The sequence below is a fragment of the Xyrauchen texanus genome, chromosome 30 (assembly GCF_025860055.1).
Source record: "Xyrauchen texanus isolate HMW12.3.18 chromosome 30, RBS_HiC_50CHRs, whole genome shotgun sequence".
NCBI classification, from domain to species: domain Eukaryota; kingdom Metazoa; phylum Chordata; class Actinopteri; order Cypriniformes; family Catostomidae; genus Xyrauchen; species Xyrauchen texanus.
Window position 1 is genome coordinate 6131016 of NC_068305.1, and position 26019 is coordinate 6157034.

The 26019-nt window shown below is 41.1% G+C and overlaps 1 protein-coding gene across 1 annotated transcript in view; it reads left to right on the plus strand.

Annotated features, from left to right (window-relative positions):
• The window catches only part of LOC127623999 (rho guanine nucleotide exchange factor TIAM2), a 137704-nt gene that overhangs the window by 72002 nt on the left and 39683 nt on the right, over positions 1-26019 (plus strand). The window contains exons 2-12 of the mRNA XM_052098567.1: positions 4485-4689; positions 5025-6182; positions 6575-7016; positions 7743-7915; positions 9281-9505; positions 10329-10514; positions 10647-10793; positions 13650-13709; positions 15771-15938; positions 16714-16818; positions 24192-24270. Of these exons, the coding sequence (XP_051954527.1) occupies positions 5031-6182; positions 6575-7016; positions 7743-7915; positions 9281-9505; positions 10329-10514; positions 10647-10793; positions 13650-13709; positions 15771-15938; positions 16714-16818; positions 24192-24270 (2737 nt within the window). The 5' untranslated portion in view covers positions 4485-4689; positions 5025-5030. The remainder of the gene's footprint in view (positions 1-4484; positions 4690-5024; positions 6183-6574; positions 7017-7742; positions 7916-9280; positions 9506-10328; positions 10515-10646; positions 10794-13649; positions 13710-15770; positions 15939-16713; positions 16819-24191; positions 24271-26019) is intronic.

Here is a 26019-nt window from a genome sequence, read left to right on the forward strand (position 1 = left end):
TGGGAACCGGCTCGTCGCCCTCAGCACCCTCCAAAGCAAGAACTCAGGACCATTCTCACCAGAAAGAGAAAGTCCTGACGGTCTTGCACCCAGCCTTGTGGGGGTAGCCCCCCTCGGGACGGGGCGCATGAAACATCCACCTGCACCTTCCTGATACCCCCACAAAACCTCTCTATTCCCGCCGCCTCTGGTGTTTTGGGAGTTAGCGGTTTCCAGCTAAATGTTGGGTATTCCGCTGCTTCCTGCCTTAGTCCAGGACGTGGAACACTGGACATCCCCTCAACAGGAAGTGTCAAAATTGATACCCATCTCAGAGAACCTGGCAGCATGGAAGCTACTGCCGGGTGTTTCCATGTGGGTCCTAAGGACAGTAGAAAAGGCTACAGAATTAAATTAGTTTGCTGTCCTCTGCGTTTCAACGGCGTGGCCCCCACTACCGTGAAACAGGAACAAGCATATCTACTGTTGAAAGAACCGCAAAATCTCTTGGTCAAAGGGGCCATAGAACATGTTCCCCTTCCAGAGAGAGAGAGTCAGGTTACTGTCAGGTTACCTGGTTCCCAAGGGGGGGATTGCGGGGGATTGCGTCCGATTTTAGATCTTCGAGGCTTGAATCGCTCAGTCAGGGCACTCAAGTTCAAGTTGCTAACAGTCAAGACGGTCGTGTCTCAAATCCAACATCACGATTGGTTAGTCACAATCGATCTCATGGATGCATATTTTCATATAGACATCTGCCACAACACAGGAAGTTCCTGAGGTTCGCTTTTGGGGGCAAAGCTTTCCAATATCGGGTTCTTCCATTCGGCCTAGCCTTGTCACCCCGCACATTCCTGAAGTGCATGGATGCAGCACTGGTTACTCTGCGACTTCAGGGCATTCGCATTCTGAATTATATAGACGACTGGCTGATACTAGCACAGTCACAAGAACTGGCATTACAGCACAGGAATATCATCTTAGCTCATCTGATTTCTCTAGGTTTTAGACTCAACGACAAGAGAAGGGTTATCTCTCCTACTCAGAGAATGAAGTATCTGGGGATCGTATGGAATTTGATCATGATGCGGGCACAATTGTCTCCCGTTCGAATCGAGACCATTCAGATTACCCTGAGCAAAGTCAGGCTAGGCCAAGGTTACACTGTTCATCAGTATCAACGAATACTAGGTCTCATGGCATCTGCGTCCTCTTTGATTCCTTTGGGCCTTCTGCACATGAGACCATTTCAGTTGTGGCTCAAACCCATGGGATTTCATCCAAGGGCCAGTACCCTAAGGCAGATAAGGGTTACGTGCCGCAGGCTACGTACCCTCTCTATGGTTCTGACCCCGGTTCCTCACCTTGGGTCCCACTCTTGGTGTGTCTTGCCGTCGCAAGTTGCTAATGACAGACGCCTCCCTGTCAGGCTGGGGAGCGGTCTTAAGTGGTCATCCAGCTCAAGGGGAATGGGAGGGACATCAGCTCAATCGGCACATCAACTGTCTCAAGTTGATGGCTGTATTTCTGGCCCTGAAGTACTTCCTACAGTATCTGAGAGGCTGCCATGTCCTGGACAACACAGTGGCAGTCTCTTACATAAACCATCAAGGAGGTCTACAGTCACACCAGCCCAAAAGACAGGCTGTGTCCAGTCCGCCACCAAACAAAAAATGTCACATTGGGTGAGGGATGCTATTGCCCTGGCCTATGAGGCGCACGGTGAAGATTCGCCAGTGGGTATCGGGGCTCATTCTACCAGGGGGGTCGCTTCTTCTAAAGCTTTGGCTGGAGGTGTCCCTCTACTGCATGTTTGTAATGCAGCAGGCTGGTCCTCTCTGCATACATTCATAAGATTTTATTGTTTGGATGTTCATGCCACTCCGGGCTCTTACGTCCTTGAGTCAATATCACAGGCTCATTTCTGAGACCTTTTGCGTTCTAAACCGTAAGGGGTCCAGACATCCGCAGTGCGGCGGCGTGGGTATTCTTGTTCCCAAAGCTCTAAATCAGCGCAGCATCTCATTACTATTTTTCAGGGAACAAAAGTTACAGTCAAGTAACCCGAGACATTCTGAGTGGATGTTAGGTGGTTGCTTACTGGCCCAAGCCAAAAGAGCCCACCCCTAACTTAGTCTATGTGGTGGGAAGTCAATGGGATGTTTTCCCCATCTTATCGTTTGCCAGGTGAAAATCATAACTAATCGCTTGGATAAAAATAGTACAACTTTCCTCAACAAGACGCATGGGCATTGGATGTCTGTTGAGTGTCTGAGTTACATGCCAACGAAAGAATGTCATTCAGGTTCGGAACAACAGGAGGGTGTGGACATGATGACAGAATTTTTGAGTGAACTATTCCTTTAAAGCTAGGTGTTCGTTCAAATCGCTAAACCTATGTATGAGCAATAGTGGCATACGTATTTTCAAATTTCAGTGTCTGAAAGTCATCAACGTTCAGTGTCAAGAGCAGATGGAAAATACTTACGCGTAACAATATACACACACATATGCATCCTTCAACAAGTGCCCCTGACATATCGCATAGGCTTGTTGCACTCTACTTCAGTCTACTCAGTTTTGCATTTCTTTCAGGCTGAGTGAATTGCACAGGTCGGGGGTGACTGATCTCACTATGTGGGGCAGCAGATGGCCAGTGAGACACACACAAAGACAATGTGAGCGACTGCCATTCAGATCGTCTTTTCTGAATGGGCTGGGGCACATATCCCACAATGCCCTGGTTCAGCACTCTTTGGCCCAGTGTCTGGAACCAACAGAACTCATTGGCTGCTTCTGTGTTCCATCTTTTACAAAGCCACAGTGTTCGATGCGCAAGATCACACCGCCTGCTGGTACTTCTAATAATGAAGCTGCCACCCGCCTCCCTGCTGCATCTCAGCTGCGCGGTTTCTTGTTTCATTGAAGCTTTGCCATGTCAATGAAGAGTGTTGGTGGCATTAAGCGCTCACTCCAGTGATAGAGGTCATGATTGTGTTTTAGGGTGATGTAGTTTTAATCCTCAACCAACCCCCAACATCCTCTTATACTACTTGGGCAGGATGGTTGGTGCAGGGTGCTTTTGAACCACAAAGGCCCTTATCATTAGGGCTGGGAAACATAATAAATGTTAACAATATATTTGCCATAAATGTATTAACAAATAAGAAACATTGTGAATATTGCAGTGCATTTTATTTTGCCATATGTTTTCCAAAAGAGCATGTCTTTAGACTAGTTCTGTGTTCTTTCCTGAGTCCCTATATGGCATTTGCCATATATTAAAATGTTTTATTAAAAATATGTTGGTAAATATTGCTGTTTTATATCTAAAACAATTTTTGGGGACATAAAAATAATAAAAATGTAAGCTATACATTAAGCTTTTCGTTCATTAAGTCAAATACAATGTGGAAAATATGTCTTTATTTTTAACTAGATCTTTCATTGTTGGGGTTAGGGTAGGGTTGAGGTTTATTCATACACTAATCTATTAGCGGGGGGCCTGGGAAGCTCAGTGGTAAAAGGCGCTGGCTACCACCCCTGGGGTTCGCTTGTTCGAATCCCAGTGTGTGCTGAGTGACTCCAACCAAGACTTCTAATCAACCAAATTGACCCGGTTGCTAGGTAGGGTAGAGTCACATGGCGTAACCTCCTCGTGGTCGCTATAATGTGGTTCGTTCTCGGTGGGGGGTGTGGTGAGATGTGCGTGGATGCTGCAGTGGATGGCGTGAAGCCTCCGTGTCAACGCGCTCAACAAGCCACGTGATAAGATGTGCGGGTTGACGGTCTCAGGCGCGGATTCGTCCTCCACCATCCTGATTGAGGTTAATCACTACGCCACCACGAGGACTTAAAAGCACATTGGGAATTGGGCATTCCAAATTGGGAGAAAAAGGAAAAAAACAATAGCTATTAGCAACAATAAGAAAAAGTAGCTGTTTTGTTGAAATTGTCATAAAAAAAGTCACCAATTTAAGACATTTCAAAGCGAATTCATAAAAAATGGGAAACATTCAATAATGTTAAAAGGCTGAAAAATATTAATGTGTAGAATTGTTTAGCTATATCACCCAGCTATACTTTCCAGCATTCACAGGATGTGAAAAATCCACAAGCAGCCTGGACACTAATAAGATGCTCATTGCAGATCTTTTCCAAACGCCTTCTGGCTTTCAGACAAAACAATGTTACCACAACATATTAAAAAAATTCCACATACAGTCTGAACACGTTGCTTGGAAGGATTGAGTTTCTCAATTATTTTGGTTCAGACAAAAAAAAAAGAAAAAATTGAGGAAAATAAACAGTGTAGTTGTATGAAGTCTGCCCTTGTAAAGCCTTGCAGTGCTACGTCATGGAATGTGGCAGCAGGACAGAAGCGTGAGGGCTGTTTAGATTTGGGGGTTGGGGGTTAGCCTGGAGCTTCCCACTGCAGAAAGCACACACAAGAGCCGGTTGTGTGTTCCTGACACATGCCCCTCCCTTCCTCTGTTTCTCCACAGATGAGCGATGGAGAGTGCAAGGAACAGCTGTGTTAGAGAGAGAGAGTGAAAGGAGGAGGATCTCAGTGAGAGTCAGATGCTGCACTAGGCAGAAGCAGAAAGGAGAAGTTGACCGTAGAGTACAAGACAGACACTGTGAGGGAACAAGCCTCAAAGGAATATGAAGGAATATCTTTTTCTGCTCTGAGAACTGCTAATATAACAGGTGAGAGGATCTCTATACAAAACCATGGTCTTAAATATGTTTGATCGTTTGTTTATTTGTGTATGTTGATGGCTAGATATGATAGTAGTAGCATGAGTAACCCTAACCCTTAGTCTTTGAAGTACCATGTACAAGTACCATGTAGTAGCAAAAAACATGGTAAATAAATATTGGATGTATCTCGGAGTATCTGTATATCCACATAAATAACAATGTATATGAATGTTTATCACTCAGTAACTTGGTATATAATAAATATACATATATATTTATATGTCATATATTACAGTACCAGGTACCAAGTCTTGACATTTCTTTGAAATTTTTCCTCCCAGATCAGAATGGGCAACACAGATAGTCAGTACAGTAGTTTCATCATCCCAGGCAAGTCTAGCTCCCTGAAGCTGCACCACACTGAACAGGACATCCTCTCCCCACACACTTGGTGGAGGAACTCTGAGGGTACCTCTGGATACAAGGCCAAAAATGGTTTTCCACAACACAAGAACAGTCAGCCGTACATCTCCCGCCATTATGATGGCAATATGGGGATATCTAGTGACAAAATATTTGCAGAGAGCCACCGGGACTATGATAATCTTTTATTCCAGGGAAATGGCTTTTTTGTAGGCTACAGGCAGCCTGCTGGTGGTAGAAGCCTGCAAGCTCCTAATAGAAACACAGATTCTGAGCTTTCCGACAGTAAGGGCAGCCCCAAAGTGCTTTTCAGTAAAGATGGAAGTCTGAGAGTGGAGTTTACCAATGCACGGAAGGAGCTAGATGTTGAAATGTCATTGGGCGGTCATCCCAGTGGATCCATTGATGCTACCCAGAGAGCCAGTAATGGAAGCTCTCTCAGCTCTGAGGGCTCATGGTATGACTCGCCCTGGGGGAATGGTGCACAGCTCTGTGACAACGTGTTCACCAACGCCCAGCCTTCAGACAACAGTAGCGGATATACCACGCTCTCATCTACACGTACAGTGGACTTTGGATGCTTCAATGGCTATGCAACAGAACAGACTGAGAATCATATGGGTGGGCAGACCTGCCAACCCAAAGGGCACAGTGGTCAGGACACAAGCAGCAATTCCAATAGTAACGGATACAACACCTACAACGCTGAGGAGGACAGTGGAATTGGAGACTCAGTGCTCCTTCATTTGGAACAGAATGGGTTTGGCCTTAACCCTGTCCAAGTCTCCATGTCGGACCTATACACAAACCCCAACATGACAGCGCCATTCCCCACTGCCGAAATCCTAACCACAGATCAGCTCCAGGACAAGGTTCACTTCCAAGCCTCACTGAATTCTTCCCTGGATGTGAGCTCCCAGGAGGACAGTCAGGAAACCCAGCATTACACCTCACACACGCTGCCCTGCAGAAAAGCAGTTCCTGGTGGGAACTCGAGGAAGGACTCGCTCAAGAGTCGCATCCGCCGCCTCAGCGATTGGACAGGTAGTTTGAGCAGGAAGAAGCGGAGGCTGCAGGTGAGAAAATGATTGTGGCTTTTTTGACAGATTGGGCATCAGGGTGAGGCTGTCAGCTCATCATAAACATGCATATGTTATCATATTAAACAAAAATGCTTCTCCAATTGAGATAATTGGTTGTAATATGATGTTCTAGTTGAATAAGTTGAATATAACATTGAAGTAACTTGATGTTCTCAGAGGACATGCAGTACTTCACTGAAACAAATATTGACAGATGTTTTGAAATGGTCTACTTGTTGGACTGACCCTAATTTTTAGACATGGTAGGAAGAGTAAAGACATTAGAGGAAAGGTGTAAAAGTCTTCACAACATGGTGTGAAACTTGTAGCACAAGTGTGTGTTTTATTTGCCATTTTCTTCTCAATTCATGTCTATCAACCCTTAGGAACCAAGTACTGTGGACTCCACAGAGGTTTTGAGCTGTGAAGTAGGAAGCACATTTGAAGAATCCAGAACATTTTGGAATCCCATCTCCCAATCACAGTGGGACTGCTTTGGGTCCTCAATGGGACCATTTGGGCAGCAGATCCAGGGTGCGAACCTGAGGCAGAATATTTATGAGAACTTCATGCAGGGGCTGGAGACAGGCAGTAGCAGTGGGACTGCTGATAGACTGCAGGTCTGGGAGGTTGAGGGAGAACAAGGGGAGAGCAGCAGTGGCTCCATGGGCTCCCTGGAACAAATAGACTTTATGTTTGAAAAGGAGCAGGGTGTTGTGCGAAGGGTTGGATGGTTGGCTTTTAAGCCCCTCATTACCCTCCACAAGGACCGCAAACTGGAGCTGGTAGCAAGGCGCAAGTGGAAGCAGTATTGGGTCACCCTCAAAGGTAAGACTTTGGTCTTGAGGATAAGCTGTAAAGACCTATTCACAAAATCCCCCTGTCTACACCGGATGCGACCAATGTCGTGTCGCATTGCACCGCAATGGCTTGAGTCTGTCAACACTGCCTGTGAAGAAGGGAACGTTCTAAAAAGATGACATGCATGGACAATCAACTGTGAGACCAATCGCATGGAGCCTGTCAGAAATAGAATGGGGTGTCGGTACACTATAGACGTGCATTGCGACGTGACAGTCACATTTTGTGTAGACAGCATGATTTATTATAATGGAATGATTTGCTTTTGCATGCCGCTTACATCCAGTGGAGACAGGATCTGGTGAAATATTGTCCTGCAATGATTCATCACTTTTTTAAGTCAATGTTTTTATTGCTTTTTATGATGGGTAATTGAATATACTTATTCATACATTTTACATACAGTATATGAAATGTATGTGCATTCAAGAATGAAACGATATTTGGATGCCACACTTTTTATTTTGGATTCAGAGTTTTTTCTGAGTTTGCGAAAATTTAGCAATGGACCTCTTCCTATTTTATACTTGCATCCCTGAACATTGTTGTGAACAGTTCTATACTCCGTACACTAGCCATGGGGCACAATTTTGAGTTTTCAAAACTTAGCTGTATTTTAATGGATAATGTGTCCTTGTTATTTTGCTCTAACTTAATAATATTTGTATTAAGACTTTATTATGTCTCCTGTAGGCTGCACAATCTTATTGGGTGAATCCAATGGAATGACCTCCCCAGAGCAGGAATGCACACCACGCTACGCAGTACTTGTTGAGGACAGTATTGTGCAGGCAGTGCCTGAGCACCCCAAAAAAGAGAATGTCTTCTGCCTCAGCAACTCCTATGGAGATGTCTATCTCTTTCAGGTTTATGGCCCTTTTTTCTATAAAACTAGTAAGCCATTTCTCACCCTTTTGTGGACTTTCAGTTGTATCACTCTCGGCATGTTTTACATGTTGTGATTAAATGTAATGCTAAGTAAGGAATTTTTTATGTTTTATTTATGTTTTACAATCTTTATTAACAATATGGGATTCCAGCATGGCCAAGTGTTGAAGCCTGGCGTCAAGGTGTCCACTTCACAGCTAAATGTTTCTGACAGCATGTACTTCATGCAGGCAGTTTTGCACTCAGAATCCCCAACTATGTTTTATATTTGAATTGTTGCTACTGTGACTCACAATAACAGTTTGTTTGTGGTAAGACAGCTACTTATATTCAGACTCATAACTGTTTCTCTCAGTCATATTTTTTAAAGTTTGTCCCTATGTTACACACTGTCACTCATCTGTTGTTCCAGCTTTGTGATGTCATTATGCTTTTTCATAATGAATCATATTTCTAGAAATTGAGCATAATATTTTCATAATGTTTTGTAGGAATTAATAGCCCTGCTACTCAGACTGGTGTGGTGTGTTAAATGGACATTATCTCAATGGACTAGGTGTTTCCTTTATACTGTATTTACCAAAAACAGAAATAAAACCATTGGTGCATCAAACATTAACACGGAAACAAGGATACTTGCCACAATACTAGAGAGTTAGCTGGTGCCTGAGTTGGATGTAGCCTTCCAATAAAAGACATCAGTGACTGTTCACTCTTTAAGCCATTTTGGATCTTGAAGTATTTTTCATTTTCTGTTTAGGGATTTCAAAAAATTATTAAATTAAGTGTTCTAAACGTGAACAAAACCAACCAGCTCTGAGATGAATCACAACATTACAATATTTAATTTAAAGCTAAAAGTATTTAAAAAAGACAAGCCTGTGTATTATTTTATTTGGGCGATGAAAATTATAGTATATTATATTATACTATAGTATGCATCCAATGAAGCATTGCAAATGGTGTAATGTTGTAAATAAAAAAATGACTGTACAATATAAACATTTCTACTTAAAATGATTGATTACAAGTATGAAGACAATACATTTTAAATTTATTACAAAATATTCAGATATATTCAAATGTAAATAGTTTGAGAGCATTTCATCATTCGCAGTATTTGCAAACATTGTAGGGCAGTCTTAAAAGGTGTATATACTATTTTAAAAACATTATCATTAAATGCCAGTGTCTATATAGAGAAAAGAAATGGGATTTTTACTTCTGGAACCCAACTGTCGCTCTATAGAAATGGGGATGTTTGAGTTAGCTATGGCCTAGCAGCCAGCAGTCGTGACGCCGATGCATCTAGCCATAACCCACCTCTTCCTTGTCATCTGCAGGCTGCAAACCAGACAGATCTGGAGAACTGGGTGACAGCCATCCACTCAGCTTGTGCCTCACATTTAGCTAAGCGTCAGGGGAAGGAAGACACCCTGCGTTTACTAAAGAGCCAGAGCAGAATCCTGCTGCAGAAGATAGACATGGATGGCAAAATGAAGAAGATGGCAGAACTGCAGCTGACTGTCATTAATGACCAGAAGAACAGGAAGGCTATTGAGAGCCAGGTGAGCAGCCAAACGGATGTGTGTGTGGATGTTTATTTAAATGCGTGTTTTTTTTTTAAGATTAAAGGGCAACATCGAGCCGTTCAGATGAGTGGTTTAGTAAATTGGGCAATCAAGTGATTGATGTTGATGTTTAATGGAAACCAGACCACAGTGCATTTAGAGGCCTTTAGAGTATACCTAAATCCTAACCTGAAACCCACACCCATGTCCTGTTATGGTGAACAGTATTTACAAAAAAGGGGGAAAGAAAATACATATGTTGTCAAATGGAGTAGGTTATGTCCAAAATGTTATGATCTTTGTTATTCCAAATTTCTGAGTGGCAATGCCACATTTGAGAAAATATTTGCTGCCAGAAGGTCACAATTCACAGGTTATTTTAGAGTTTAATTTTTTATTTAGTTTTTATTTCTATTTTAGTTTAGAATTTAATTATTATCAAAACTCAACTTGTTGAAATTTTACATTTGAGTGAAACTCACAGACATTTTTTAGTGATTTTTAAGTGTGTCTGTTGACAGCCCTGATATTTTTATTAAGGGATAAATGTAGTATGGGGAATATTGGGTATTAGGGCAGACTCAGCATCTGGCACTGCTTAATGCACAACATTGGTATTAAGAATCAAGTTCTGCTATTTAATCGACTGTAATTCTGTATTTCAAAGGGGAAGTGAACTAAACAATTTGTTCTCTGTTACTACATATCATGAGTCATACTATAGAGGCATTGAACTATTTAAAACATTTGTAGCTTTCTCAAATATATTTCCTTGTGTTTTCAAGAAACTTTGTCATATTTGTCTCACTGTGGCCCACAGATCCTGCAGTGGGAACAGAACCTGGAGAAGTTTAACCTGGAGCTCTTCCGCATGCGCTGTTACCTGGCCAGTTTGCAGGGAACTGAGCTGCCTAACCCAAAGAGTCTGCTAGCCACTGCCGGGCGGCCATCTAAAATGGTGCTGAGCCGTCTAGGAATTTTCTCTGTCTCGTCCTTCCATGCGCTGGTGAGGAATAGTCACATGCTTCATGGAGGTTTTGTAAGAGACCAAAGAAAGACCTAATTAAAAACACAATCTACCTTTGAGACGCTCCACAACATTTTTGAATGAAAAGTTGTAAATGTGTGTGTTGTGCAGATATGCACTCGTGACGAGGCCACGCTAAGGAGACGCTGTCGCTCTCAATCTCGAGGTATGCGGAACAAACGAGGACTGTTTTCCTCACAGAAGGGATTGGACAGTCTGACCAAATGCAACCATGAGAAGAGACAGACCCTGTCCCAGGTAAGAACTATTAAGCTGTTTACTCTGGAAAAACCTCTAGAGGGGATCATGACAGCCTCCTTAAATTGAAATGTGTAATTTATGCACCTCAGCAATCAAAGTTTCTCGAACACTCCACCCTTCTTCCACTGGTTGGAATATGTGTTAACATGAAAAAATCACTTATTAACCTTTTCTGTGTAAAGTAATATCCAATTTTACAACTTTGTTGCCATGACACCGTAACAACATAAACTCTTAAACAACTATAAAATGACCATTTAAACAACTTTACAGCTTAGAAAATTTACAAATTTGAAGAGAATTAAAGTAAGTCCTTTTCTAAAATTTTAAGTTCCTCGCTGTAACCTCGATTTGTGTTTTTTTAAAGAAAAGGTGGGACAAACCCAGAATATTCCTTAAACATCGAAAAAATGGCACACTTTAAGGTTTCCTAACTTCCAATTTATTAACTTTAATGCTGCATATGACTGAACAAAACATTTTGCTCTCTCTTTTATGTCTCGTCACCTGAATAAACAGTTGGTTTTGAGGGGCCTCTGAGCCCTGCCATTTTCTTGGGACCCTCTGTGTGTTCAGGCTCCTGAAAAATGTATATAAGAAAATGGCCCCAAGAGTGTTTCCAGTTCACTTAACAGTTCTTTATCTAACAATTACCCTCACTTTAAAGTCTAGTCACAATCTGATCTAGATAATACTTTAAATGGTTTTTTGTATTATGTGGAAATGGTTCATCATTTCCCCCATTTGATGCATTCTTCTAATCATCTGGTTTATGAACAACCATTCATTCTTTGCCTCTTCTTTCATAGTAAGTTGCATTACCGTAGCTGTGGGAAAACAAGCTAAAAAAAATTATGTTATAACTGACAATATTGCCGCCAATAGAGCAGAATTTGTACTGAAACATTCCTTTAAATTTGTTCCTCAATATCTACAAGGAGATAAAGCTTACTATTTTACTGGAAGAATTTAGCTATTTTGAAACTGTCAAACTCTAACAAGAATACAATTAGGGAAAATAAATAATACAGTTTTTTTTATTTCATTAGACAATTGTGCCCTTAAGAAGTCTTACTATGTAATAAGCACTCATTTAAGACACAAGCCTGTTTTGCTCATTTTGTCTCACAGTAGCATGTTAATGCTACTCACAGGTGTTGGGGTGGAAAACACTTTCACACTCCCCTCAGATAAAACAAACAACCACTGACTCGCTCATCAAAGTTTGCACTAAAGGTCAAATAGCAGGAAAACACACAGCAGCCCTGTTCCTTTCACCCGTCAGTGTGTTTGAGGGGCTGTTTTAGAAGTTCACTTCTGATCCAGTTCTTGAAAATTAGCCCAGATAAGCATTCCTTCTCTAAAAAGGCTTTGTTAACACAGAGCACGAGTTCTGAATCCACATGCATGATTCTGTAGACCGCCTCACGTGAGGTCAGAGCCAAATGCTCAGTGGTTCCAGCCTCATAATGATCCTGCCATAAATGGACCTAATCTGGTCAAAACAGCCCCTGATAGCAAATGCTTCCAAAGACGGGAATTACCATGAGCTGCATGTGGTTAATGGCTGCAAGCTGGGAGAAGTCTGAGAGGAGAGACAGCTGGCAGTGTGAGAGCATGAGGCGTCCACTGCACATACGTACATCTGAAGCTCTGTGATTCAGCACGGTAAGGGGGGGGTGGGGTGGGGGTGTAGTGTGATTGTTTCCAGAGGGCTGAATGGCTTTTGTCATTGCCGTCTAACAGATAAATGCCTCAGCCATGCTATTGCTACTGTGGATGTTAACCTCTGTAGTTTTTGGCACTTTCCTAGAATGTTGTACACTTGATGTCCTATTCCTTTTTTAAGCATTGGAGACACAAATCCCATTTTTATTTTTTGAGTGCTATTAGATTTGTTTGATAAACTACTACAAAAAGTAGCTACTACATTGACACCGACTTTGGCTTGATCCAGCCTCAGAGGTCTTAATCATTATACGTACAGTGTTGTTATTCATAAATAATCTGTTGAATATGATATTCAGTTGTTGTAGTAAAAAACATTTTAATTGTAATTACTAGCTGTTTTATAAATTTTGTTCTCAATCCTGTTACCCCATGAAATTCATTTTCCAAAAACATCTAATTACCATGGCAAATTGTATTACTATTGTAAGTCTAAAAACATAATTATACCATGGCATATTTTCAAAAATATGATCTTACCATAATACATGTCCAAAAGGTATGCCTTAGTTTTCTACATTTTTACACAAATTGTTGTGTTGATTACATTTTAATTACATACAAGCTTAAGCATTCAAGTTATTGTAAATAACATTAAATGTATATATATAATATATATTATACGTGGAAAATATCAGTTTAGCAATATGGGAAAACCAACTTTTTGTCTTTATTTTTTGTATTTTTGATTTTGATTTGTTTTTTATAAGCAGTAGAGGGCAAGTCATATACTTTTCTGTTTCTATAGTGTCCATATGATAAGTGTGTGCATGTATTGTACACACAGCGTTGCTGTGGTAGCAGATGTAGAGGTATTTGGATGTCTCGTGAGGGGAGGCTGTGTCTCCCACCCTGCCCTGATGATTAAGGCTCATCCATGTGTCTGCTTATAGAGCTGTAATTTCAGCATCACCCAGACCTTTCATTATTTCCCAGCAAACCTCAAGGTTATTTCTGCTGTGATCCACTATCAGAATAGTATCAAATCTGGCGCCTCAGATGGATGCTTTCTAATTAAGCCATACAAATAGAAACATGCTGCTTTTTTTGAGTATGTACACTGCTCTGTTTATCTTCTGATGTGCATTTAATGTTTCTGTATGTATGTTTGTGTGTGTGATGCAGGTAGTTGAGGGATATTCTGCCAGATCGTTTGGTCATCCATTCACGCAAAGCTGCTCAGAGGTAATTACAGTAAACTACTCTGAAATGATACTTTTCACTTTCCGTGTTCTAATAGGTGTGGTAATGCAGCAAGCAATGTCTTAATGTTGAGTTTTGTCTGAACCAGTTGTGACTGTGACTGCAACAAGACATTTAGTCAGTTGCTTCTATTTTTGTCAGGTTGCACTTGGTAGCTCGACTCACTCTGATTGGTCCAAAATCCTGCTCCACATGTTGTTTTATAGTAGTGGCAACAGTCAGATTCCAGAAGTAAAAATCCCATTCATTTTCTAAACACAGAAGACATATTGTGAGGTTAAAGGGATAGTTTGCCCAAAAATGTAAATTATCTCATCATTCACTCACATTCATGCCATCCAGAAACAGTTCAATATTTAAGTCCTTCTTTTATTTTTGATGATTTTCATTATCCATGAGGAGAATAAATATGGATCTGTTTCTCACCCACACCTATCATGTTGCTTCACAATTTATCAATTTAAGTACTTGAGTCTAATGGATTACTTTTATACTGACTTTAAGTGCATTTTGGAGCTTAAAAATGTTGGCACCCATTCACTTGCATTGTATGGACCTACAGAGCTGAGATATTCTTCAAAAAATCTTTGTTTGTGTTCTGCAGAAGAAAGTCATACACATCTGAAATGCCATGAGGGGGAGTAAATGTTAAGAGAATTTTCATTTTTGGGGGAACTATCCCTTTAAGGTTAATAAGTAAGCAATGGTGTATGCTGGTGTATTTCTGTTTAAGCTATCAGTTAGCATGCTTTCAACTTTTTTTTTTATTATTGTTACTATCCTTAATCCTTAAAGGACTATTCTGGGTTAAATTCAAGTTAAGCTCAATTGACAGTATTTGTGGCATAATGCTGATTACCACAAAATTAATTAAATTTTTGTTACAGTGATGCACTTACAATGGAAGTGAAAGGGGCTAATCAGTAAACGTTAAAATACTCCCTGTTTTAAACGTAAACCACAAGAGGTAAACAAAATGCATGTCAACATGATTTTAGTGTAAAAGAATCGCTTGCTAAACTTTTTTTGTGAAGTTCATCCAATTTTAAAACTTTGTTGCCATTACAATGTAACAACTTACCCCCCCAAAAAAGAAAGTAAAACAATGATTTTAATCATTTACAGCTCATGTAATACATGAGTTTATGTAAACAGAATGAATGTGTATAAGTGCTTTTACAAAATTTTAAGTTTCACTTTTTCTCTAATTGCTTTACTGTAACCTCGATTTGTGCTTTGGTTTTGAGTTTTGGTTTATGGCTCACAACACTTTAATAAAGTTTTTTTTTTTTTTTTTGGAAATGCCTATGGAGAATATGAATGGGAGAAAAAGCTCCAGAACCACACATTCCCTTTTCACACGGCTCACAATGCTGTCACAACAACCTGCTGATCTGTTGACATTATGCAGTGCAAACAAGGCAGAGAGAGGTTGCAGAAAAGGGGACTTAATGTCAGTGTAATTCTATTGTCCTTCAACTCCAGTCTCAATAAGGGGATCTGACAGTGCAAGACTGACCTGTTGCACTTATTTAAAACAATAAACACTTTTTCAATGTAGTTTTCTTTGCAGATGTAGCTGATCAGAATAAAGCTGGAAGAGTAAGATTGGCAAATTAAGAAAATATACCTGCTATAAGTATTTTTCATTGACCATATTAATTTAATTCTTAAAATTTGGCCAGTAATTTTACTTGCCAAAGCCATTTTTTTACTCGTATTTGATACGCTCATATAAGCACAAAAGGCATAAATTCATACAAATTACAAATTAGCAGTCAATATTTCCAGACCCCCAAACTTGCTTTGTGTATGTGTATATGATAAAATGGCCTTCAGCTTAAATAAAAAACATACAGACTATTTTATGTTTTTTATTCATTTGCAATCATTTCCCATTAAGTAATCATGCAATGTTATCCAAAGTCACTACATTGATTTACAAATTTGATTTACTTTTTCACTGATACTACAACTTTATTCAATTTTGGCCCTTGTCTTTGTCTATTCTTCTCTCCATCACCCCCCCTGCCTTGTCAGCAGATGCTGGACGTCTTTGCCAAATTACATTCCACAGCACCACCTAAAGGCCATTTCTGGGACTGCAGCTTGGAGAGCCGTGTGAATGTGCTGATGCCAGACAGCCAGGTCATTGGTGTGCCAGTCAAACAGGACTCTGTGGTTGCTGATGTTCTTTCTTTGGCATGCAAGGCAAGTCTTCATAAAATCAGGGCAAAAGAATGTAACTTCAAATTGTCACAGGGTTCATTTGCTTTAAAGATGAAATACTCCATGAAATCAAAACATTTAGTGGACTTTTGTGCTTTCAGTGGTTTACATATTGGGCATATTTTTGGTCCTAATCTGAGTTATCCTGAGCAGTCGTCTGGTTTCAGACTCTTTCAGATTCTGTCGAACCCCAGTGCTTTTCCATCCTCAACTTGCGTAATCACAAATGTGCATTGTGCACATGATGAAGAACACAATGCGGGTCACTATATTTGTGTGTTATTTATAAATTTTGTGCCATTATGTGGCCTCTGTGCATCGCATGCCATAACTCAGCAGACTTGCATTGCGAGCAGTATATCACAAACATATCCAGATTTCTGTCTAATAAAATGCTCTCTAGAGTGAGAATATCCCTCCCCATAATATCACCTTCCTCTGACTAGCAATAGCAAGCAACAAAACATGGTTCACAACTGCAAACTAAAGGCTATTGGCTATATTAAAGGTGCTTGTCAAGCCATATTATGTCAAGTAATTTTTTTTGTATAGCGCTTTGTACAACACACATCGTTTCAAAGCAGCTTTACAGATAATCATGCATTAACAGAAAATTAAACTGTAATATCTATAAAGTCTTAGTCATCATTGTGTAATTATGGGGTCTTAAATATTGTTCAATAATTCCTCACAGATTGTGTTTGAAAATTAAGTTCGCCATGTGAATGTGTTGGTGATAGCTTGATCTGTTGTGTAGGCAAAGCAGTTGGATCCGACTATGAACTGCCTCCGTGTGAAGAGACATTTGGGTCAAGATGTGGAAAAAATCACTCCAGTGCACACAGACCTGCTGAGAAACTTGGTGAGACTAAAACACATTTTATTAAATGGATAGTTGCTGCTGTAAAGTCTGATTGGATAAGCTGTTGTAAAATAGTCAACACATATGCACACAAACACACACACCTGTGACCACACATCAATTTAATTTTACAGTAATGCACCTAGATGCGTTGCTTGACCATCGTTAAAGCCTACAGATGGATGATGGACTATTAATTGGTGGAAGATTTTGTTTTATTATGCTTATTATTTTTATTATTATTATCCATATTAATTCATTTAAATATTTACTGAACACTTGTGTCTGTTATTTTATTGCTGCTGCTTATACATTAAATAAACCACCAAGCGTCTGGCTATGACAATAATTTTACCACAGTTAAGGGTGTTTACAAGAGAGTAAAATCACTGAAATATTCTGCTGCTTATGGCTTTAGTACCAAGAAGTGCTTTTCTGTACCATACTTTATTCCACACATTCTACATTCCTTTGGTAAAATGCAAGTAAAACTTAGCAACAGGACACGGTTATAAATTTGAGGCAGTTTCACCTCTCATCTGAATTTCCTGAGTTTTCTCAACTTCCTCTGTCTAACATGAAACTACACCTAACAGTATAAATTAAAAGAGCATAAAACAATTTCCTGTGGAGGAAAATTGTTGTTATATTCTACTGAGCAGATCTGTATAGCATGAGATATCCTTCCGCCTTCATTTTTATACCACATTGATGCTAGTTCCCCATTTGTCGCTCACTTCGACGTTGTGTCGAAGAAGTGACACTAGGGGTCTCTCTTGAGAGCCTTGCGCATCTCTGAACTTGAGAAAAGGCCAATGAGAAATTGGCAGACAGAATTTTAATGTCCCGCCCCCGGTCATACGGGTATAAAGGGAGGGAAATGCGTCTGTTCATTCAGAAATTTTCTTCGGAGCAGCGAGCTGCGATCCACAAGACTGTTCATCTCATCTTTCAGAGCGCATGCTGTTGGATCTACGGCGCATATCAGCGGCTTTCTCCTTTTCTGCACGACAGTGCAGCTTTGCCACTGGGCGCTTCGACAGCGCTCTCTAAAAGATAATTTTTGTAAAAGAGGAATTGGGTTTAATTCTCTAAAAGAGCAATACACAGCAACGTTGAAAGTCCTTTTTAGGATGCGTCTTTATAAAGATGCCTTTCCTCCCCTGTGTAGTTCCTGGATGCGGTCGAGTGCTCGCTGCTGCATCGGAGAGTGTTCCGGCATCTGATGCGGAAGACTCAACTGGGCTGCCATGCTTGCCCGGGCTGCCATCAGCATCAACATCACGCGGACATCCCGCCTCCAAACCCACGACTGTTTCCCCCTGACCGGCTGGTTCTGACGAGTCTAGAGGACGCTTCCATGGGACCTCCTCCTCAGTTACTAACCTGCCCCCTGCCTGGTGTGTGGAGCAAGGTAAGTGCTTCGAGTCTTCCCTCAGCACCAGGGCCTCGGGACACGCTTTTGCCCCCCCAACGCCGTATTACACTTAGTGCCCCTAGCACGGAGCTTGGATGCATGGCTTTCACTTCCCAATCCGTCATGCTGGCTGGCCAGGACCATCCGACTCGGTTATGCGATTCAGTTTGCCAAGCCCATCCGCTTTACCGTGGTGCACGGCAAAGACGCCATGTCCTGCGTGCGGAAATCGCGACTCTCTTACTCAAAGACGTGATAGAGCCTGTCCCTCCAGCCGAGATGAAGAAGGATTTCTACAGCCCTTACTTCATTGTACCCAAGAAAGGCGGCGGCTTACAACCGATCTTGGACTTGCGAGTTTTCAACCGGGCCTTGCACAAACCGTTTAAAATGCTCACGCACAGACACATCTTAACTTACGTCCGGCATCTAGATTGTTTCGCAGCGGTAGACCTGAAGGACGCGTACTTCCACGTCTCAATCTTGCCTCGACATCGACCCTTTCTACGTTCGACGGCCAGGCGTATCAGTACAAGGACCTCCGCTTCGGCATGTCCCTGTCCCCTCTCGTCTTTACAAAGGTTGCAGAGGCAGCCCTTGCCCCGCTTCGAGAAGCAGGCATTCGCATACTCAACTATCTCGACGACTGGCTCATCCTGGCCCACTCCAGAGTTACTGTGCATCCACAGGGACCAGGTGCTCAAGGTAAACTGGGAAAAGAGCGAGCTCGCCCCTGTTCAGAGCATCTCTTTTCCCGGCATGGAGTTAGACTCACCAACGAGCGCGCGCAGTCAGTGCTGGAATGCCTCACCTTGTTCAGGCCAGGCATGGCGGTCCCACTAAAACATTTCCAGAAGCTCCTGGGGCATATGGCGTCCTCCGTGGTGGTCGTGTCGGTGGGGTTGATGCATATGAGACTGGCTCCAGACTCGAGTCCCGAGATGAGCATGGCGCCGCGGTACGCACCGTGTGTTTAACACCCCCTCCTGCTGCCAGACTTTCAAACCCTGGACAGACCTCTGTTTTTTACGGGCAGGAGTCTCCTTGCGGCAGGTGTCCCAACGCGTTCTGGTCACCTCAGACGCCTCCAAGCAGGGTTGGGGCGCTGTGTGCAACTGGCATGCAGCTGTGGGGCGTTGGAAAGGGCTCCCTACTGGCCCTCTCAGACTTGGTTCTCGGATCTCGTGCTCCTCGCAACAGCCCCTGCCTGGCAATTTTCCCTGAGGAAGGACCTTGTTTCTCAGGGACGAGGCACCCTCTGGCATCCGCGCCCAGACCTCTGGAACCTCCACGTCTGGCCCCTGGACTGGAAGATCTAGCTGGCCTACCGTGTCGTAGACACGATCAACCAAGGCAGAGCTCCCTCTACCAGGCAACTTTACGCCCTGAAGTGGCGCTTGTTCGCAAATTGGTGTTCTTCCCAGTCTGAAGACCCACAGAGGTGCGCAGTCAGGTCAGTGCTCTCATTTCTGCAGGAGAGGTTGGAGGGAGGCTGTCCCCCTCCACCTTGAAGGTGTATGTTGCCGCTATTGCGGCCCACCATGACGCAGTAGATGGCAAGTCTTTGTGTAAGCACGAATTGGTTAACAGGTTCCTTAGAGGTGCCCGGAGGTTGAACCCTTCCCGGCCAAGCCTATTCCCCTCCTGGGATCTCTCAGTGGTCCTCTCGGGCCTTCAGAGACCCCCCTTCGAGCCACTAGAATCAGTTGAACTCAAGGCCCTCTCCCTGAAGATGGCCCTCCTGATCACGCTCGCCTCCATCAAGAGGGTCGGGGACCTGCAAGCGTTCTCTGTCAACGACACCTGCCTGGAGTTCGGTCTCCCTTCAGAGACCAGGTAGTGAACCTGCAAGCGCTGCCCCAGAAGGAGGCAGACCCAGCCCCTTTCTTGCTGTGTCCGGTATGTGCTTTGTGTATCTATTTGGACCACACACAGAGCTTTAGACGTTCTGAGGAGCTCTTTGTCTGCTTTGGCGGACAGCGGAAAGGGAATTCTGTCTCCAAACAACGGCTTTCCCACTGGGTGGTTGATGCCATAGCTTTGGCCTATCACATCCAGGCCGTGCCCGGCCCCTTGCAGGTTAGAGTACACTCGACGAGAAGTGTGGCATCCTCGTGGGCACTGTCCAAGGGCACTTCCTTAGCAGACATATGCAGAGCAGCGGGCTGGGCAACACCCAATACCTTTACGAGATTTTACAATCTCAGGGTTCAGTCGTGTTTTCTCAGGTCCGAGCCGGTAGAACTTGGTAACGCGGTAACAACTGACCGGGTGTACCTCTTGCACCTAGCGCCCTTTCCCTCCACTGAGGTAATATCGTGCGCTCTTTTCCCAAGAGATCCCACTAACTCGGCTCCTAGGATGACTCCTCCCTAGCCTTCTGGTCCGCGAATTCAGTGGAGGAATTCCCCGACCAAACCCAATGCGAGTACTCAAATTACTCTGTACTGGAATAGGTGCTCCACAGGTCGGGAGCTGTGTGTATTTTCTGCAGTATGGTCCCCTTGCGAACGGACCCGAGTCTCTCTTGGACAGTCCTCACTGCCCCCCGGTCACCGTGTTTGTAGCAACTCCTCCCTCCCAATGAGGTAGGATCTACCACCATGCCATTCTCCACATGTGAATTAGAATCCCACCACTCTTTACCTCCCCCAGCCTGGGCAGGTGTGGTCTCCACAGGGTCTTTCCCCCCTGAAAGAATAGGAATTAGGAAAGAACGCCTTCCCCAATGCGTGTGATAGCATTAAGATGGCCCCAGTTGCTTTAACTCTATGTGAGAAACATAGAGAGAGAAAAGGCGCGGCTTTCTCCCATGCTTGGCCCATCGCCTTGTCCCCCCATACCAGAAGGTTATGACGATCTTATGGGGCGTTGGGGAAGGGTACGTGCAGTCTGACATGGCCTGTCATTTTGGCATGCGACTGCCTGCCCGCACCTGTGTCAACAGCGCACATACACTGTTCAGCGCATGCCGTGATTAAAATTGGACCCCTAGTGTCGCTTCTTCGACAGAACGTTGAAGTGAGCGACAGACTGGGAACGTCTAGGTTACTGTTGTATCCTCCGTTCCCTGATGGAGGGAATGAGACGATGAGCCACTGTTAAGTCCGAACATCATTGTCGGCTCCTCAGGCAAAATCCTGAATGAACAGACGCATTTCCCTCCGTTTATACCCGTATGACCGGGGGCGGGACATGCAAATTCTGTCTGCCAATTTCTCATTGGCCATTTCTCAAGATCAGAGATGTGCGAGGCTCTCAAGAGAGACCCCTAGTGTTGCTTCTTCGACACAACATCTCGTTCCCTCCATCAGGGAACGCAGGTTACAACAGTAACCTAGACGTTTTAGATGTTCACTCATCATGGCTAAGCTGGTCTGCCTGGAACAACAACCAGCTTGTGCCAGTAATGTAGTCAAAATATTATCTCAAGAGTAAAATGTATATAAATTTATTATTATATAAAAAGTATATTATAGTGGAGTGGTGGTGGTGTAGTGGGTTGAAGCACATAACTGTTAATCAGAAGGTCGCTGGTTCAATCCCCACAGCCACCACCATTGTGTCCTTGAGCAAGGCATTTAACTCCAGGTTGCTCCAGGGGGATTGTCCCTGTAATAAGTGCACTGTAAGACGCTTCGGATAAAAGCGTCTGCCAAATGCATAAATGTAAATGTATTATAATAATAAATTCATTAATAGATCATTTTTAAAATGCAACTTTTTAATTAAAGAAAAAATTCATCTCTTTATCCATTTAAAAGAGAAGGAATTAGGAATGCACTGTTACCTATACTGGTATCGGAATTGGGTCTGATACTGTGCTCATATACTTGTACTAGTACTCTAAAAAATGCTCCGATACCAAAACCCGATACCATCTGACGTACGAATGTCATATCGTAAACATTCAACGCTCAGATTAAAATCACAAGATATTGAGATTATTTAACAGCGAAAGGTGCGATTTAATGAGATAAATAGATAATTTGCACATGCAGCATTTTAAATGTAAGTGCTTGTGAATGTGTGAAGCCGGTGTTGTGCTGACAGAAATAGATCACTACTGTATTATGTAATATTCACTGTTATACTACTACTTATAATAGTAACTGTATTATATTTAAGCAGTATCTAACATCTGTGATGCTGTATTATGCTGCACTTTATCTGATGAGAAAATAACTCCAAAGTTGTATATAGGATTGTGCTGTGAAGATTGTATAAAATCACTTCATTTGATAAAAATAATACAATTTCATGTTGTAAATTAATTGTTATGCTTTCATTTGATTAAAGTTTTAATTATTTTATTTAAGCACAATTTTTTTATATTAGATAGATAGTTTCAGCGAGTTCTATAAAGAAATGTTATCGGAACTAGAGCTGAAACGATTAGTTGACGTTATCGACAATGTCGACAATAAAAAACTGTCAACAAAAATTTGTATCGTCGAATAGTCGTTTGATCTCATTTAAAGTAACATGAGATTACATTAAACACTAATGATACACGTTATGGGCCTGACTGAGGAGAGGAAGAATTGCACAGATCACAGTCCAGATGCACTCTATACTTTCCAAACAGCTTCAGGTGATGTAGATCGCAAAGTACAAGGGAATTATACCAAAAAAATAAAAAAGTAAATACAGAAGCACTCTCGTTGTGGAATAAGTGGAGTTGGAGCTCTTTAAAGGAAACACCCCTGTGTTACATCTTAAATGCAGTTTTAATGTGTTATAGCCTTATTCAAGTTCCAATAATACGGCAGCAGGTCATATAATTAACAAACTCTTAGGCGGTCAGCGCCTCTTCTATGAGTTGTGCGAATGACCCAGTCTAAGGTGGAGAGATTGAAACTGCAACCGGCTGATACTGTTGCCATATTAGGCTGATCCTAATATAGCAATACGCAGCTTTATTAATAAAAAGAGAATTTATTTTTTGTGAATTAAGGATGGATTGAAGTGAACAGAAAGGTGAGAGAGGGTAGACTTCGCCCCATTATACACTGCAACAAAATGTGTTTATGATTGGTTTTGGCTTTTTTCCTATAAAAAAATCTACAACTAATTTAAAACTATGTACATTTACTTTAGGAACTGTACTGCAGAAGAAAAAATTGTTCTCTGTGAATGTTAAATATAATATTAAAAATACAAATATCTTAAAATGTCTAAATTTTGTCTTTATTGCACTAGCAGAAGAATAACTCAAGTGAAAAAATACACATACAAAATACATTTATATTTGAGATACATTCTCTTAAAGCATGTCTAAATAGCCTATATTTTGCTTCTCAAGTAAATGTATCTTGTTTTAAGGATTTTTAGACAATTTAATATGGAAAACAAGAGAAAACACTTGATAACAATATTATTTTTTGCAGTGAATTTCTTTATTGAGTTAAACTTAATAAAAATGATTTTTTTTTTTCCCCCTTTAATTCAGTGAATGTCATTTAGAGGTATTTTTAAAAGATGATTTTGTCCTCTGTATTAATAGTAAGCACAGTTAACACAAGCTTTTAAGTCGGGCACAAGCTGAATAATCTGTTAAGACCTAATGATTAATCATTGCCATAATCGCTGAATAGTCGAATAATCATTCAAATAATCATTAGATTAATCAATTATCAAAATAATCGTTAGTTGCAGCCCTAATCAGAACATCCCTAGAAGGCATTATTACAAAATTATAACAACATTAAGCATCTTAAAATATTTTCAGTTTAAATACTTTTTTTAGTTATAGATAAAATGTATACTTTTTATTAATTAATTTATTATTAAATATTAATGAAAAATGTATGTAAGTGTTTTTATGAAACTTAATTAAACAAAATTGATTTATGATATTCTTTTGTTTTCCTATTTAGACTACTAGACTTCCATATATTGCACCATTGTGACTTCAGTGATTATCAATATTTAATGTTTTGCTCTGGTTTAACAGGTCTTTGATGAGCTTGAAGTTTTGCCTCTCAATGTGTTCACCTTAAACATGTTCCGCCCGGACACAACAGTAGACTTTGGTGAGTTACAGCATGATCAACAAGATGACACCGTAAACAGCTATCTTTTATCTGTCACACATTCGGCATGAATTCAGCTGTAAGAAATCTTTCTTCAAAAATGAAAATTCTGTTTTAATTTACTCATCCTCGTATCTTTCCAAATTTAAACCATATGACTTTCTTTCTTCAGTGGAACATCACAGTTAAGCAGAAATCCAAGCTGCTCTTTCCCATATAATGAAAATGAACTAGTGGTGTAAAAATGCATCGATGCATCGTGGTGCATCAATCTATCAATGAAATTTCTGCTTTGATTACGGAATTTAAGAATAAATTATTATTACTATATTAGAATCCAATGTAGCCATCTCATAATACACAAGCCTTCTTGCAACAGGCACAGAGCGGAGCATGCAAGATTGAAGGGTAAGAAAGAACACTTTGAAAGAAGAAAGTTTATGTGGCCAAATTCACACCACAAACCTATATAAGATCAAATGGATGAATGGATGCTGCCGATTTCAGCTTTATGTATCATTATGCAAAACTGTTTGCATCCATTTGACCAAAGTATGTTCACTGATGTTGCCTTCTTCCCCGGTTATGATATATCATGTTAATATTGCTTTTGTATCTACATAAAATGTGTTATTTCACCATAAAACAGTTTAACCACAAGTAGAACTCAGCTTAAAGGAATAGTTCACCCAAAAATGAAAATTCTTTCCTTTACTCACCCATAGACCATCCCAGATATGTAAGACTTTCTTTCATCTGCTGACCACAAATGAAGATTTTTTTAAATAATTTCTCAGCTACAAGCAAATAAATGGGTGCCAAAATCAATCAAAAGTCAGCATAAAAGTATGTGTTTTTGGGGATTCACATTCTTCATGCATATCACCTACAGGGCAAGAATTTCAAGCAAAAAAGGATTGCAGTATTGATCTGTTTCTCACCCACACCTATCATATCACTTATAAAAAAAATATGAATTAAAACACTGGAGTTGTATGGATTACTTTTATGATGCCTTTGATGTGATTTTTGGAGCATCAAAATTTCGCACCCATTCACTTGCATTGTATGGACCTACAGAGGTGAGATATACTTCTAAAAATCATAATTTGTATTCTGCAGAAGAAAAAAGTCATACACATCTGGAATGGCATGAGGGTGAATAAATGATGAGAGAATTTTCATTTTTGGGGAAACTGTCCCTTTAAATAAATGTGATTGGTGGGCAGACATTGGCTGTAAATGAAAACACCTATTCGTTCATTCATTCTCTTTATAGTGAATGCTAGAGGGAATAGTGAGTGATTTCAGACTGTTCTAAAGGGAACCAATCAGTTGATTATAGTCAACTGTGATTGGTCAATGAAATGTTTTGCGGTGTGTGCCGCAAAAAGTCCTGCATAAAAAATATAAGTCTATAACCACCTTTGTATGCTACTAATAGATAGTTTTTCATTCTATGACGCTGCTTGATTTAAATATGAATCTCATCGGTCTGCATATGACATTTCATCTGTAATTATTGGTGCAATAAATATTAAAGTTACATGATATGCTAGTCTATTATGCTTATTTTACAGTTTACCATCTTTTTGTGTGTGTTTGCATCAAGTCATTATGTTGCATCAGATATTATGTTATCCTTTATTCATATCAGAAATCTATTATGCATGTAGCATATCTGTATGTACCACATTATGTCTATATGCAACATATTCATATCTATGATGCATATCATATAACACATTG